The 17024-nt window shown below is 43.8% G+C and overlaps 1 protein-coding gene across 1 annotated transcript in view; it reads left to right on the top strand.

Annotated features, from left to right (window-relative positions):
• The window catches only part of Ccdc158 (coiled-coil domain containing 158), a 53745-nt gene that overhangs the window by 17560 nt on the left and 19161 nt on the right, over positions 1-17024 (top strand). The window contains exons 8-15 of the mRNA XM_021210336.1: positions 727-846; positions 1387-1584; positions 2350-2832; positions 5426-5615; positions 7204-7356; positions 9507-9619; positions 14375-14533; positions 16388-16480. Coding sequence (XP_021065995.1) covers positions 727-846; positions 1387-1584; positions 2350-2832; positions 5426-5615; positions 7204-7356; positions 9507-9619; positions 14375-14533; positions 16388-16480 — 1509 coding nt within the window. The remainder of the gene's footprint in view (positions 1-726; positions 847-1386; positions 1585-2349; positions 2833-5425; positions 5616-7203; positions 7357-9506; positions 9620-14374; positions 14534-16387; positions 16481-17024) is intronic.

Here is a 17024-nt window from a genome sequence, read left to right as displayed (position 1 = left end):
ATGGTTATGAGCCACCATGTGGTTGCTGGGATTTGAACTCCGGACCTTCAGAAGAGCAGTCGGGTGCTCTTACCCACTGAGCCATCTCACCAGCCCTTTCCTGACTCTAAATCTATATAGATATCCACTCATTATTTTGAAATATGGCACCATGATGACAGCAGGAATACTATTCTGACGCATTCTTTTATATTCAGTATCTGAGACTCTGATAATGTGTGTGTGTGTGTGTGTGTGTGTGTGTGTGTATGTGTTTTCAAGACAAGGTCTCATTGTGTAGCTCTGACTATCCTGGAACTCACTCTGTAGACCAGGCTGGCCTTTAGCTCACAGAGATCCCGCTGCCTTTATCTCCCAAGTGCTGGGACTATGGGCATGTATACACCACTATGCTGCGCTGAGACTCTGATATGCTAAAGCAAAATAGCTCTTCTTGGTATTCTAAGATTCACTTGTTGGGGTCTGCAGCACATTGTGCCACAAGAAGATAAAATACACAGAAGATAAATTCTGAGTAAAAACCACAGTGTACTGTGCCCAGATACAGCAGTCACAAGCGCTTCATTTTAACTAATATCCACGCTAACTCCTATGGCGATGTTAAGGTTAGAAAACCCTGCATAAGACCTTTCTGTTTTGCCTCTCAGGGAGACCAGCTGTTCTCGGAAGGCTTTGTTTGGGTGCAGCCAGCCTGGCTGCATGTGTTTAATTTGGATTTTTTTCCAGATAGAAGAGCTGGAGAAGCAGTTAGTCCTTGCCAATTCAGAGCTCACGGAGGCACGCACAGAGCGGGACCAGTTCAGTCAGGAGTCAGGAAATCTGGACGACCAACTCCAAAAGCTCTTGGTGAGGTTTTGCTCTAAAGTACATGATTTGGAGTCTGGGGGATACAATCATGGCTTTTATAAAATATTTGTGCATATGCATGGAATATCATTCTATATATGTCACGTGTTTTAAAAAAGGTATTATATTCTCTGGGTCTTTTTCCTTAGGCATGGCTATTACAGTGTTAAGTGATATAAGCTTTCAAGTAGCCACAGTTTTTGAGTCAGAACTGCCATCTACTAAATTCAAGTGATGTATTCATTTTGAAGCAAAATGATGTTCAGAACACAAATGATGTACTTCCCAAATGTAGAGATTACAGTTGTGAGATCCTACTCATAGACTAGCAAAAATATTTAAGCAAAATATTAGTATAATTTTCTAGGAAATAATCACTCTTAGTCAAGCTGTTGAAAAGCCTCACTTTGAATTATCTAAGGTTTCTTGGATCACACAGCTCTAAATCAGGTGAGGCAAACAGATGAGCTTGTTTCATATGGCATATGGCATATGATCATATGACAGTGGATGGAGAAAGAACATTGTCACTTCTTTTAGGCAGATCTTCACAAGAGGGAAAAGGAGCTGAGTCTGGAGAAGGAACAGAACAAGCGTCTGTGGGACCGAGACACAGGCAACAGCATCACTATCGACCACCTCCGGCGAGAGCTGGATGACAGGAACATGGAGGTGCAGAGGCTAGAGGCCCTGCTCAAGGCCATGAAGAGCGAGTGTCAGGGCCAGATGGAGCGGCAGGTGAGAGCATACAAGCTGTGCCATTGCTGGGTGGTCTCTTCCTGGGGGAAGAGTGTTCTTAATGTTTGCTTGCAGAGCTCCTGCTCCTCCTGCTCCTCCTGCTCCTCCTCCTGCTCCTCCTGCTCCTGCTCCTCCTGCTCCTCGTGCTCCTGCTCCTCCTGCTCCTCATGCTCCTGCTCCTCCTGCTCCTCCTGCTCCTCCTCCTCCTGCTCCTCGTGCTCCTGCTCCTCCTGCTCCTCGTGCTCCTGCTCCTCCTCCTGCTCCTCCTGCTCCTCCTGCTCCTGCTCCTCCTCCTCCTCCTGCTCCTTCTGCTGCTCCTCCTGCTCCTCCTCCTACTGCTCCTGCTCCTCCTTCTCTTTAATATTTTTAAAGATTTATTTTATGTATATGAGTACAGTGTAGAAAAGGCATTGGATCCAATTGCAGATGGTGTGAGCCACCATGTGGTTGCTGGGAATTGAACTCAGGACCTCTGGAAGAGCTCTTAACCACTGAGCAATCTCTCCAACCCACAGAGCTTCTTTACACACACACACACACACACACACACACACACACAGAATCCTCATGATCTGATAGCAGAATGATTTAAGTTAGGCTATTTGAACTGTTCAGTTCAGGATTTCATGCTTTGAGTTAACTTGCCTGCCTCCCACCAAATAATAATAATAATAATAATAATAATAATAATAATAATAATAATAATAACAGCAACAACAACAGTAATAACAATAGTAATAATAATGAAATTTCCTTTTACCAAAGATGGCAGCCATTCAGGGGAAGAACGAGAGTCTGGAGAAAGTGTCCTCCCTCACTGCACAGCTGGAGTCCACCAAGGAGATGCTGCGCAAGGTGGTGGAAGAGTTGACAGCCAAGAAGATGAACCTTGAGAGCTCTGAGAGAACAGTGTCCGACCTGACAGCTTCCCTCCAGGAGAAGGAACGGGCCATCGAGGCCACCAACGCAGAGATCACGAAGCTCCGCTCCCGGGTGGACTTGAAGTTGCAGGAGCTTCAACACCTGAAGAATGAGGGAGACCACCTCAGAAACGTGCAGACGGAGTGTGAGGCACTCAAACTCCAGATGGCGGAAAAGGACAAGGTCATTGAGATTCTGAGGCAGCAGATTGAGAACATGACTCAGCTGGTAGGCCAGCACGGACGGACCGCAGGTGCTATGCAAGTGGAGAAGGCTCAGCTGGAGAAAGAGATAAACGACCGAAAGCTGGAGCTGCAGGAGTTTAAGGTCTGCATGGTAGTTGTGGGCCGGTTAGCTCTCCAATTTTCTGTTCTCAGAGCAGCAATGACCTAATTATTGGGAAGGGTTCTTGAGGCTTGTGGCCTACCGTAGAAAGTATCTGAGTTGATATGCATGTGTGTTTTTGAGAAGAGATCTCCACTTTCACTCTGGAAAAGGAATGTGGGACTCCAAAATGGCTCAGGGTCAAAAGGAAAACGGCAAGGCGCACAGCCTCTCTGTGGAGTGGTCCCCGAGCCTGGAGTGGGAGGTGTGTTCTCAGATGGGAGTTTGACCCCCATGTCCTCCCTACTAATAACTATATAACATGGGCCTGCTCACTGACTCTCGCTCCGTGCATGTGTCTGTGACAATTACAAGGAAACAGAAAGACACAACAATTTGATTGAACTATTGTGTGGCTTAGATAAGAAAATATGCATCAAAGACAAGCTGGCCTATGTAAATATTATTCTCTTTCCCCTGTTCTGTTCTCCTGTTCAGCTTTGTCTGTGTGTTCAAATAATGAGCCTCCTTACTCCATAAGTGAGTCAAAGGAAAGGTAAAGCAGGGCACACAGCTTAGTTATTTTTTTTAAGACTTATTTTTTATGTATATTGAGTACACAGTAGCTGTCTTCAGACACACCAGAAGAGGACATCAGATCTCATTACAGATGGTTGTGAGTCACCATGTGGTTGCTGGGAATTGAACTCAGGACCTCTGGAAGAGCAATCAGTGCTCTTAACTGCTGAGCCATCTCACCAGACCCCTTAGTTACCTTTGTAGATTTTTTTCTCCCCAAATCTTTATGATTTTTTTTTTTTTTTGGAAGTTAGGTACCATGAGTCTCATGATGTTGGCTCAAACTGGCCTCAGATTCGCAGTGATGATTCTGCCGAGTTCTGGGGTTCCAAGAACAAATCACGGAGCACGGAATCTGGCTTTTTCTTTTGAGATAGTTTCACTATGTAAGTATGGCTGGCCTGGAATTTACTGTATAGATCCAGAAGCAGAGTGGACTGGGTGTAACCTTCAAAGGCTCGCCCTGGTGGTCTACTTCTATTAAGAAGGTACTCAAAGCTGGGCAGTGGTAGTGCACGCCTTTAATCCCAGCACTTGGGAAGCAGAGGCAGGCGGATTTCTGAGTTCGAGGCCAGCCTGGTCTATAGAGTGAGTTCCAGAACAGCCAGGGCTACACAGAGAAACCCTGTCTCAAAAACAAAACAAAACAAAACAAAAACCAACTCCAAGTACCCTCCAGCTAGGTAGGTAACAAGCATTCAGATCCTGAGCCTGTGGAGGGAGACCTAGATTCAAACAATATGAGTTGCCAGAAGAAAAAGGTAATGTGGTAAAGCCCAGAGAAAGCCAGTTTCCAGAAGTCGCTTTATGCCCCATACATCCTCAACTACCCCAGCAAGAAACCATAAGAACTGAAATGCTGCCCACAGAGTTTATCATGGGCACAGTCCCAGGATGTTTTAATGGAGGCTGATAACGGATGTGCCTATTCATGGCAGGGTTCAGTTTCTTGTCTCCAAGAAGGGAAGTAGGTGTTCAGCCTAACTTACAGAAATAGTTTACACAATGAGCCACTCTTAGCGGCTAAGTGTCAAAAAGGTTTCATGAATTCCTAAATGCCAGCCAAAGGCCAGCCTTGTGAGCCATCTTGATGAACAGGAACAGGCAGCCCCTCCCCTCACACCCATCCCCCTCTCTCACACCCATCCCCTCCCTCACATCCATCCCCTCCCTCACATCCATCCCCCTCTCTCACACCCATCCCCCTCCCTCACATCCATCCCCCTCTCTCACACCTATCCCCTCCCTCACATCCATCCCCTCCCTCACATCTATCCCCCCTCACATCCATCCTCCCTCACATCCATCTCCCTCCTTCACACCCATCCTTCCCCTCATATCCATCCCCTCTCTCACATCCATCCCCTCCCTCACATCTATCCCCCTCTCACATCCATCCCCCTCCCTCATATCCATCCCCTCCCTCACATCCATCCCTGTCCCTCACACCTCCTTCCATCTCTGTTGCTAGTCTCTTTCCTTTACCAACTATTATGATTTGAGTTTGGGATGTCCTCCCAGTCTTGTGGCTTGAGTGCTTGTTCTCAGGTGACAGTGATGTGTTGGATGGATGTAAAACTGTTGGTTCTGTGACCTAGACAGCAGAAATGGGTGACTGGAGGCAGGTCTTGAAGGTAATATTTGCTTTGGGTTCTGGCCTGAGTTCTCTACTTTCTGACCGGCCAAGATGTCAGGAAGCCACACACCACATCCCTGCCACTGGACTGAGATGTCCTAGCTCCCATGCCTTCCTATCATGATGCATATCAGAAATTGGGAGCCAAAGTGCCACCCATACATACCCTAAGTCCACACATACGTATACCCTAAGTTCACCCATACGTATACCCTAAGTCCACACATACGTATACCATAAGTTGCTTCTCATGGGTATTCTATCACAAGAAAACTATATTAGTGTCCTTAGAAGTACTGACATTAAAAGTAGATAGAGTATCAATGAGACTGGTTTGTGCTATACATGTGCACGTTCTTTTACTGTACTTTGTCAAACCAGATTTTAAAAGATAAAAAAGATGCAAAGATTCGGGAGCTTGAAGCCAGAGTGAGTGACCTCGAACTGGAGAAGGTGAAGCTGGTGAATGCAGGCTCCGAGCGGCTCCGAGCAGTGAAGGACATCAGACATGAGAGAGATCAGCTGCTAAATGAGGTGAAGACTAGTAGGACTGAACTAAACCATCTCTCAGGTATGGCACCTCAGTTCCCTCTGTCCTAAATGCTGTGAGCTCCCACACGGGCACCCACACACTTACAGAAGAAGTGTGTGTGGTCTCACACCATAAGTGCAGATAGCCATGCTGCTCCAGTCATGTGATCTGCACCGCACTTGTTCTCACAGTTGTCTGTGAGGGGCTTGTGTCTTGATGCTTACTAACCATTACCTGTAGTCAGTACTCAGTTCCAAAGAGTGGGGTGAGGTACTGAGATGCCAGGCTTCCTAAGAGGTTGGCTTTACTGCTTTGTTTTTATGGAAATAGGAACCTTGAGTCCCTTGAGCCAAATTACTTGATTAAAGGTTTAATAAACTGACATGGATAAATGGAAATGATGCAAAACCACTGACAGGAGAAATCCATATGAGGGGACTTGAACAGAGGCAGTGGCAGCAAGAATGGGGGAAGAGCAAGGAATTGGGACTTGTTTGGGCAGTGTGGTTGTGCACACCTTTAAACCCAGCAGTGGGGAGGCGGAGGCGGTGGATCTCTGAGTTCAAGGCCAGCCTGATCTCCACAGTGAGTTCCATGACAGCCAGAGTTATATAGTGAGATCCTTTCTCAAAACAACAACAACAACAAAACCACACACACACCTCCACCCCCCACCATGCAAAACAAAGAATAATTTGGAAGGTTGCTGCAGTAGAATTAGTGACTGGCCCATTTGTTCTGGGTTTTTCGTTTGTGGGATTAGGAAACAATAGTAGCAATAACTAAAAAGAGAGCTAGGAAAAAGGCAGGCTTGGGAGCAAAGAGCAAGGCAGAGGCAGTCAGATGAGGCAGCACGGAGGACATGTGGGGCTGGGCTTGTGTGTGTAAATCTGTATCGTAGCCAAGTGTGATGCATGACAAGGAGAGTCAGGAATTCATGCTTATTTTCAGCAATGTATTAAACTTGAGACAAGCCTGACTGCATGAGACCTTGTCTTTCCCTCAAAAATCTACATCATATTCTTAGGAAAATAGAATGGATGGTGGAGGAGTTTGTGGCAAGTGTTTTTAGAATAGAGGAGTCTTTGAAACGTTGACACAAGTATGCACTGCGTTTGGTCAGACCCATTCCTCCTACTTCTGTTCTACTCTCCCTGAAACCCTCTTGCGTCTCCCTCCCAACTGTGTGTCCTCTGACTATTAGTTATTATAGCCCACTAATCCCAATTAGTGTTGCTTAAAGATGCATGGATTTAGGGCCATCCACCAAAGCATAGGCAACCTACAACACCCGGCAGCCATCAACTACCTCGGCTGTGAGCGGGGTCTGGGAGTCTCTCCCGCCAATAGTGCTGGAATGCTGACTGAGTTCCAGGTATTTTGATAGTTACTAGAGATAGATAGATAGATAGATAGATAGATAGATAGATAGATGGATGGATAGATGGAATAACTTGGTAGTAAATTACTTCCTGTATAGGCAAGGCCTTGGGTTCAGTATATAGACAGTATATACCTTGGGGTGGGAGGAAGACAAGACCCTTGGAAGTCTGTAGCGATTGAGTTTGTCTCCTGCCTCTGAGATGCCGAGATCACTGAGGACAGCCATTGTCGTTGTGTTCTGTAGAGGACTATGAAGTCTTAAAGAGGAACTTCCGGAACAAAAGCGAGGAGATGGAAAGCACCACAAACCGCCTGAAGATGCAGCTCAAGTCGGCTCAGTCGGAGCTGGAGCAAACAAGGAACACACTCAAGACCATGGAAGGCTCCGACGGCCACGGTACGCTCTGCTCCAGCCCCTGTCTGCAAACCCATTGCCTAGATTGCTTCAAACACAGGCCTGGATATACTGCATAGCACCTCTTCACAGTGCCCCGAAATGTGAGAAAGTCACACCTCGGGGTGGGTGCTGGGTGGCACAAACGTGTTTCTACTGATTTAAGGGAGGTTGACATGTGCTTTAGTCCCTAATATATCTGAAGACATATCACTTTTTTTTCCTATGGCTATTTCAGTATTTTTTTTTTAACAAATCTCACTGTTTCTCCTTATTTTTAAAGCTAGAAATACAAGCCACTAAAAATTTTCATTAAATCTCATATTTTTTACATGTACAGTGTCTGCATAAACTGTAGCTCAATGGCTAATTGGCAGCTCTTGACTTCTTCTCTGTGATAAAAATGAGATGAGATTGGTAATGGGGCCTCTAGACAAGGGGTCTGTATCTCACGAAACACTTGACACCTTTAGCTCACAGCTGAACTGATCCACGCACGTGCTCATGAGTGCCCATGAGTGCCCATGAGGCTTGTCAGTGAGAGCAGCTGCTCCTCTCAGGGCTTTCTGCCATGCTGGGTATATCTGTATTAGCTGACTATACAAAGTTAAGCATAATTTTTGTATTTTATGATTTCTTTAATATATGTGTGCATGTAAGTATGTGTGCAGAGTCAGAGGTCGACATCTTCCATTATTCTCCACTTTATTTTTTGAGACAGTCTTTCTTGTTTGCTAACCTGGAGGTCCTGATTTTGCTACATTGCCTAGCCAGAGAGTACAGGATTACATGTGGCTGTGCCATGCCAGGCTTAGTTACAGGTGCGTGTTGAGGTCAGAGGATAACACTCTGGAGTTGGCTGTCTCCTGAGACATCTTGTGGGCCCCTGAGGTTATTTGTTTGTTTTGTTTGTTTGTTTGTTTGTTCTATTAGTTAGGAGATTCATTTATGCTTGCCCAACAGCACAGTTTGTTTTGTTTGCTCAGATCGCCCTCACAGTTGCTGAGTAGCTGAGCTGACTTTGAGCTCCTGCTCTTCTTGTTTCTATTTCCAGAAGCTGGGATTAAAGGCATTCCAAACCACACCTGGCAAAAACCAGATGCTGTTAATGAAAAAAATCAGACTTAGTATTTTTCTGATGGGTTGTTTTCAACAGATAGCATGTCTTTCTTTTCCTTTTAAACTTCTAATTTATAAGGCCTGACTCAAAGCAGCATTGGTTTCAAACAGATTTCCTCAACTGACTTGTAATCAAAGATAGGGTTTTCTGACTTTACATTTCTATGTAAAGACAGGTTCCCATATTGTTTCCTTAGCTTACCATACCCTAAAGAGTCCGTGGAGTGTATCTAGCTAAAACATTGTCAAGGGGAGATGCTGGAGCGACAGCTCAGTGGATTAGAGTACCTGTTACTCGTCCAGAGGACCAGGGTTGACTTCCCAGTACTTCTATAGGTGGCTCACAGCCATCTATAACTCCTGTTCCCGGGGATCTGACTCCCTCTTCTGGCCTTCACAGGCAGCACAAAGCACACATGTGGTGCACATACATGCAGGCAGGCAAAAAAGCTCATCCATATAAAATAAAATAAATCTTTAAAAAAATTAAAAATAAAATAAAATGGTCTCATTTTCCCCCAAACCATCATTTGTGTGCTTCTGTGGTATTTTTACCACTGAGACTGTAGTGAGTTCTACCATATGACAATAACTTTTGAGAATGAGATGGAATGGCTTGTGACGTCTCTGGAATCTTTTAAGTCTGTTAATAGATGTCTTAGATGATATTTAAAACATGGGTTTCTGAAAAAAATCATCTTGGTTAAACATATATGATTATGTGTTTATTTCCTATCTGTGTATAAATTTGTTCATTATTATTACTACCAATGAAAACATAAAAACTAACAGTAGTCAGTGAAATTAATTCTGATAGCAAAGAAACCACAAAACATCAGCATATATATTTTTCTTAGTTGAGAATCTGTGGGTGTTTGCTGCAGTTATTATATAACCCAATACTGTGAACCCTAAAGTCCTTACCTCATGATATTTTAATGGACACTCCTCAAGGACCTTAGTGCGTTTCGCTTGCTGTCTTGCCATGAATTTCAGTAGGCTCTCAAAATGTACAGCTTGCATCTTTCTCTCAGCTATGAAGGTGGCAATGGGCATGCAGAAGCAAATCACAGCCAAGAGAGGTCAAATAGATGCCCTGCAGAGCAAGGTGCAGTTTTTAGAAGAGGCCGTGACAAGTGCCAATAAGGTGAGTTTTTGTCCTGAGAAACCAGCATGGTTACTCACTCGTTCGCTCCTTAATACACCATAAGGCAGAAGAAGGCGTAACGCAGGAAATGCAGTTGGGAGAGATTTCTGATTGAGAGAATGAGGGGGAAATTCCAAAGGAATCTTTTGCATGAGGAATTTTTAAATTTAATTTAATTTTTAGGGTTTTTATTTTATGTGTATGACTGTTTTGCCTGCATATATGTGTGTACATATGTGTGTGTGTGTGTGTATATATATATATATATATAAAACCACATGCATTCCATATGTATGCAGACGCAGAAGATGTGTCAGATGCCCTGGCACTGGCGTTATGAATGGCTGTGAGCCACCATGTGGACACTGGGAACCACACCTGGGTCCTCTGCAATAGCAACAAGTTCTAAACTGCTGAGTCACCTCTAGGATCCTAAAGAATAGCTAGTGTCAAGTTCAGGGACAGTCAAAGGCCATTCCTAGTAGTGGCAGGATTATAGTTTGTTTACATTTATAAACAAATATAATCAATGGGGCTCTAATGTCTTTCTTAAACTATGTTGTAAAGAGTTGTGTACTAACTCTACAGGGCTTAGATGAGCAGTGAGATGTACAGACTACACTGAGAGGTAGGAGCCTGAGGACAGGGACACAGCTTTACATAGGCGGGTCTCTTCAGTGCTGCAGCAGCTGGGGAGAGCTTAATGAGAGATCACTTGCCTGCGTGCCTGGCAAGGGCAAAGGCCTGGTTTGGCTCCCAGGTAAGAAAATGAAATGCATATGTACATGTACATGTATCCGTGGACTTTTGTCTTGAAAATAAAACTGGAGTTTGCTCATGAAACTGTCTGTTATTGTGAAGGAATGGGAGACCTAATATGACTCACAATCCAGCATAAAGTGGGGTAGCTGACACATACCTTTAAAGAGTGTGTGTGTAGGCTTTTTGTGTATTCCTGCACAGCTCTGGCTAGTCACATGGGATTCTCACAGTCATTGACTGAAAATGTTGAGAAGCAGACATGAAATTTGTGTTATGTTCAAATGTTCTCTGATGACAGCTTGAAGCAAATTTACATTTTATATTATAACAGAACTGACTGCAGTGAACCTGCAAAAGAAATGGCATAAGTAAAAGTAACCAGTGTAACTAAATTAATTACTAGCTGATCACCCGCAGTGAGCCCTGGGGATCCTCTAGAATGTACACATATTGGTATACCCCTTATCTTATGTGCCTATCAGATTTCCTTTCTGTGTTCTTTCCATTTTCCTGAACATATTCTTGTCTCTTTCTCTTTATTCCTTCCTTCTGGGAATCTAAAGTAGTGCTTCTCCCAGTTGATGGCAGTTAGGGATTTGTGAGTTACTGCTTGGTATCAACCCATGCCTGCCTCCACCTGAAACAGCTCAGAGACACTCTCTCAGACAAAACAAGAGGAGACTGGTAAAACTAACCCAACTTCCAATCTACAGATGTTCCTGCCCAATCCAAGCAGAAAAGGGGGGGGGGACACACGCACACCCACACCCACCCACACACACACACACACACACACAGTGTCATGGCAACACTTTCTGATGTATTTGTAGCAAGCACATTGATTATGAAAACAGTACAAAGAAGCAGACTAGATAATGTGGTGCCCATGTTTCATGTTAACAATTACCCGCTCTTTGTATTCGTTCCATGGTACTTTTCTAAAGGAGAAAACTAATTTGGACAAGAAGCTTGAGAGCTAGAGCTGTCTGTCCCATCTGTTTCTGTCATACAACCTACAGTGGACATGTGAAAGAAATGTTCAGCCATGAGCAAAATTGAAACTTGAGACTTTCAAATAAACGCATCCTCTTTAACTATGTTATTGTTTAAAGTAAATCTCAGTAAAATTTAGTATACAGTTATTCAATCCTACTGTACCAAAATTCTGTTTTTTAAATTAAATTTTGTTTTATTTATTCACTTTACATCCCACTCGATGTCCCCCTCCAGCCACCCCTCCCACAGCACTTTCCTCTTTCCCCATCCCCCACCCCCTTCTCCTCTGAGCAGGCGCCCCCCTTCCGGGTGTCCCTCAACCCTGGCACTTCAAGTCTCTTCAAGGCTAGGCACATTCTCTCCCACTGAGGCCAGACAAGGCATCCCAGGTAGGCAAGCATATCATACAGGCAACAGCTTTTGGGATAGCCCTTGTTCAGTTGTTCAGGACCCACATGAAGACCAAGCTGCACATCTGATACATAACTGTGAGAGGCCTAGGTCCAACCTGTCCATGCTCTTTGGTTGGTGGTTCAGACTCTGAGAACTCCAAGGGTCCATGTTAGTTGACTCTGTTGGTCTTCCTGTAGAGCTCCTGTCCCCTTCAGGGCCCACAATCCTTCCTGTTTTTCTTCCATAAGAGTCCTCAAACTCCATCCAGTGTTTGGCTGTCTCTGTTTGTATTTGTCTGAGTCAGATGCTGGGTGGAGCCTCTCAGAGGTCAACATGCTGTCTACAAGCATAACAGTACCATTAATAGTGTCAGGGGTTGGTGCTTGCCCATGGGATGGGCCTCAAGTTGGGCCAGTTATTGGTTGGCCATTCCCTCAGTCTCTGCTCCATCCTCCGTGTCTGTATTTCTTTTAGACAGGATAAATTTTGAGTTGAAAATCTTGTAGGTGGGTTGGTGTCTCTTACCGCTCCACTGGGGTTCCTGCCTGGCTACAGGAGGTTGCCTCTTCAGGTTCCATGTTCCTAGTGTAGTGAGTTACAGTGTAGTGAGTTACACCCCCATTGATTCTTGGGAGCCTCCCTTATCCCAGGTCCCTGTCTCTACCTGGAGATGCTCCTCACCTCCTCACCCCAGTCAGTTGGAGGTTTCTATTCATACTCATGGCCATCTAGCCATCTTTCCTGTCCTTCCTCACACCTGATCCTGAACCCCCACTCCCTTCCCCATGCCCCCTCTAAGTTCCCTTCTCCATCTGCCTCTTATGAATATTTTATTCTAAGTGACATTCAGGCTTCCTCACTTGGGACTTCCTCCTTGTTTAGCTCCTTTGGTACTGTGGAGTGTAGCATAGTGCCTGTATTTTATGGCTAACATCCACTTACAAGTGAATACATACCATGTATGTCCTTTGTGATTGGATTACCTCACTCAGGATGATATTCTCAAGTTCCATTCATTTGCCTGCAAAATTCATGACATCTTTGTTTTTAATAGCTGAATAGTTTCCATTGTGTAGCTGTACCACATTTTCTTTATCTATTCTTCACTTGAGGGACATCTACATTGTTTCAAGTTTCTGGGTATTATACATAAAGTTGCTATGAGCATAATTGAGCAAGTGTCTTTGTGGGATGTTGGAGCATCTTTTGGATAGATGCCCAGGAGGGTATAGCTAGGTCTTGAAGAACTATTTCCAATTTTCTGAGAAACTGCCAAATTGATTTCCAAAGTAGTTGTACAAGTTTGCCCTCCCACCAGCAATGAAAAAATGTTCCCTTTGCTCCACATTCTTCTCCAGCATTTGCTATCCCTTGAGTTTTTTATCTTAGCCATTCTGATGGGTGTAAGATGGAACCTCAGAGATGTTTTGATTTGCATTTTCCCTGATGACTAAGGACTTTGAACATTTCTTTAAGCTCTTCTTGGCCATTCAAGATTCCTCTGTTGAGAATTTTCTGTTTAGTTCTGTACCTAATTTTTAAATTGGGTTATTTGGGTTGTTGATGTCTAACATCTTGAGTCCTTTATAAATTTTGGATACTAGCCCTACTAGATGTAGGGTTGGTGAAGATCCTTTCCCTATCTGAGGCTGCCAATTTGTCCTACTGACAGTGTCCTTTGCCTTACAGAAGCTTTGCAGTTTCATGAGGTCCCATTTATCAACTGTTGATCTTAGAGCCTGAGCCACTGGTGTTCAGGAAATTGTTTCCGGTACCAATTCATTCAATAGTATTTCCCACTTTCTCTTCTATGAGATTTAGTGTATCTGGTTTTATGTTCAGATCCTTTATCCACTTGGACTTAAGTTTTGCGCAGGGTAGTAAGTGTGTATCTATTTTCATTTTTCTACATGCAGATACAGTTAGTCAGCACCATTTGTTGAAGATGCTTTCATTTTTTCAGTTTTTGGTTTTGGCTTCTTTATCAAAAATCAAGTGTCCATAGGTGTGTGGCTTTATTTTGGGGTCTTCGATTTGATTCTGTTGAACAATATGTCTGCTTCTGTACCAGTTCTTGGAGTTTTTAATCACTATTGCTCTAGCCAAATAAATACGTGACAAAAACTTCCAGTCCCTGAAGAAAGAAATTGAAGACGATCTCAGAAGATGGAAAGATCTCCTATGCTCATGGATAGGTAGGATTAACATAGTGAAAATGGCCATCCTACCAAAAGCAATCTACAGATTCAATACAATCCCCATCAAAATTCCAACACAATTTTTTATAGACCTTGAAAGAGCAATTCTCAACTACATATGGAAAAATAAAACACTCAGGATAGCCAAAACAATCTTGAACAATAAAAGAACTTCAGGACGAGTCACCATCCCTAGCCTGAAGCTGTACTACAGATCAAAATTCTGCTTTTCACAATGCATGGCTGCTTCATATTTTGTAGATGTTACCAAAGATCTGAGGACATAAGAAGTGATACTAGTAGAGATGGAAATGTATCAGAGTCCTTTGACAGAAGTTTTAGGCTTCAGCACTTATCACACTTTGATCAGCAATCATTCCTGATTCTTTCTCTTCCATAACTGTAGGAGAGACACTTTTTGAAAGAAGAGAAGAGTAAGCTCAGCCAGGAGTTGAGTACCGTAGCAACAGAAAAAAACAAGATGGCTGGGGAGTTAGAAGTGCTACGGTCTCAGGAACGACGCTTGAAGGAGAAGGTTGCCAACATGGAAGTCGCTCTTGACAAGGTAGTTTATTAGCTGAGGTGATGTGAGAATTAGCACCAGGGCAACAGCTCAATAGGATAGTTCTCAGTGGAAGTTCTGTACCACCAACTTGCATCATATCTCAGTCTTACAGCAGAGACAGGCTGTCACTGAGGAGATGACTTAGAGATCTGTCATTGCATAGGTAGTCAGTACCTCTGTGTGGCTGTCGCCTTGGAGTGACAGGAGAGGCTTATTTTTAGTCTGGATTTCATGTTTGTCTCAGTACATCATGTAAGGAAGGTTGTTGTGGAACACACAGTAGTAGGAAGAATGCTAGCCACACTCATATCATGACAGATCAGGGAGCCAAGTGAAGAAAAGGTGCCAGGGTGAAGAAGAGCCTGTCTCTAGGACTGTGGTTCGCAAACTCCCTAATGCTGTGACCCTTTAATGCAGCTCCTCATGTTGTGGCGACCCATACCATAATATTATTTTTGTTGCTACTTCGTAAGTGTAATTTTGCTACGTTATGAATAATAGATGTAAATATCTGATATTTTTGATGGTCTTAGGTGACCCCTGTGAAAGGGTCATTCATTCAACCCCTCAAGGGCAAGAACAGCTGCTCTGTGGGCCCCACGTCCTAAAGCTTCCACAGCCTATGGGAGACATTTTTGACTCAAGTCATAATAGCATAGTCCTTCCCCCAAAATAACCATTTTCTGCTGAAGTTGAGGTCTGATTCTCCCTCCCAGCCCCATGTACCCAGAGATAAGACTCAAACTCAAAATATATTTAGATACCTTGGCCATATGGCTAGGCTCTTCTCTGACTAGAATCAGAAAAAGATAAGCCATTTCTTTTAGTCTGCCTTCTGCCATTTGCTTGGTTACCTGTGCTCAGGTACCATGTGTCTGTCTCCTCACATCTTTCCAGGGCGGGAGGAACTCCCATTTGGCTCTATCCCAGAATTCTTTCTCCTCCCAAATTTCCCATTTTCTATTTCCTGCCTAAGCCATAGGCCATAGGCTTTTTAGTTGACAGGTGATGCATCCATTCAGTGGGCAGTACACAGATATTCTCTCCGTAGTTATCAAGGTTACTCAGTCCTAGGAGCAGTAGATATAATCTGTCCTTGCTAGCCTTACTCACCCGAGTAGACATGCCTCCATGAGCATCGGACCTACTGTCAAAAGTGATCTCCACTTTAGGTGTAATACAGTCTCTTAAATGTTAATAAAACGATAGTGCTAATATCTGATGCCTTGCTGGGTCTGGAAAGGTTGGGTAGAAGACAGAAAGGAGAAGGGCCTGGCACTGTTTATCATTGTTACATGGGGATAAATCTGTCTTCCTGTTATTTAGAAACCTCAAAAACCTAACAGTATCAAAACCAATCACTAATTCCTAAGAAGCTAGACCTTTGTGGTTAGATAAAATACTCCATGATCTGACTGTGCCAGCCATGTTTCCTAAAATATGCTATTTTGAATTCAGGTGGAGTTTTAGATTTTTGAGAGTGGCCCCAATCTTGATATATATATTTACACACATATGTATATATATCCCAGGGTGACATTGAAATACTGATCTTTCTGCCTTCACCTCCTAGGTCCTACACCTCTGAGCTCAGATATAAATTTTATGCTTTAATAAAGCTTTTTTCTCATCTCCCCTTAGTTCATTTACTCATACTAATTACTGCATATATGCTGTGTGTACACTGGATAAGATAGACCACATGACTGAATGAGACAGATACATGAATCATTAGAATACAGTGTGCCCGGGGTAGATGGTTTTCCTTGAAGAGCTGAAAACTATATTACAGGTTAATGAATTAAAAGTGCCTAAAGAATGGGGGATAAACCACTTATGGTTGCTCGATTGTAGGCATCTTTGCAGTTTGCAGAGTGTCAAGATATAATACAGCGCCAGGAACAGGAATCGGTGCGTCTAAAACTTCAGCACACTTTGGATGTAAAAGTAAGGGTGTTTTCATAATACATAGTTTAAGCAGAAACAATGCCTATGCTTGATATGCTTTGATATTTTCTTTACATACATTCTGTGTATGTGAGGGGGGAGGGGTTCATCTTTGTGTGTTTTTAAGGGATCACTGTAGAGGTCCTTGTTAAGCTCCTTCCCCAGTCAGTTCCCAGCAGGATCTCTCACTGAGCCTGGCACTCACTCATAGGTCAGACAGGCTTGCCAGCAAGGCCCCAGGACGCCTCTCCACCTCTCTGCAGGGGGACAGACCTTAGGCTAGGTGCATGAGTACTGGAGGTCAAGTCCTTATGCTTGCACACAAGCCCTTTACCATCTGAGCCCACTCCCAGGCCCCTGCATTATCTTATATTTAATTATAGTTTCCACACTATCTGCTTATGAAGCCTGTGGAGGTGTTACTTCTCAGTGTGTCCACACTTGTGATTTAAGATAACATTGAAGCCAGGCGTGGTGGTGCACGCCTTCAATCCCAGCACTCGGGAGGCAGAGGCAGGCGGATTTCTGAGTTCAAGGCCAGCCT

This window comes from Mus pahari, chromosome 13 (assembly GCF_900095145.1).
Source record: "Mus pahari chromosome 13, PAHARI_EIJ_v1.1, whole genome shotgun sequence".
Lineage (NCBI taxonomy): Eukaryota > Metazoa > Chordata > Mammalia > Rodentia > Muridae > Mus > Mus pahari.
This window is presented reverse-complemented; position numbering and strand designations above follow the sequence as displayed.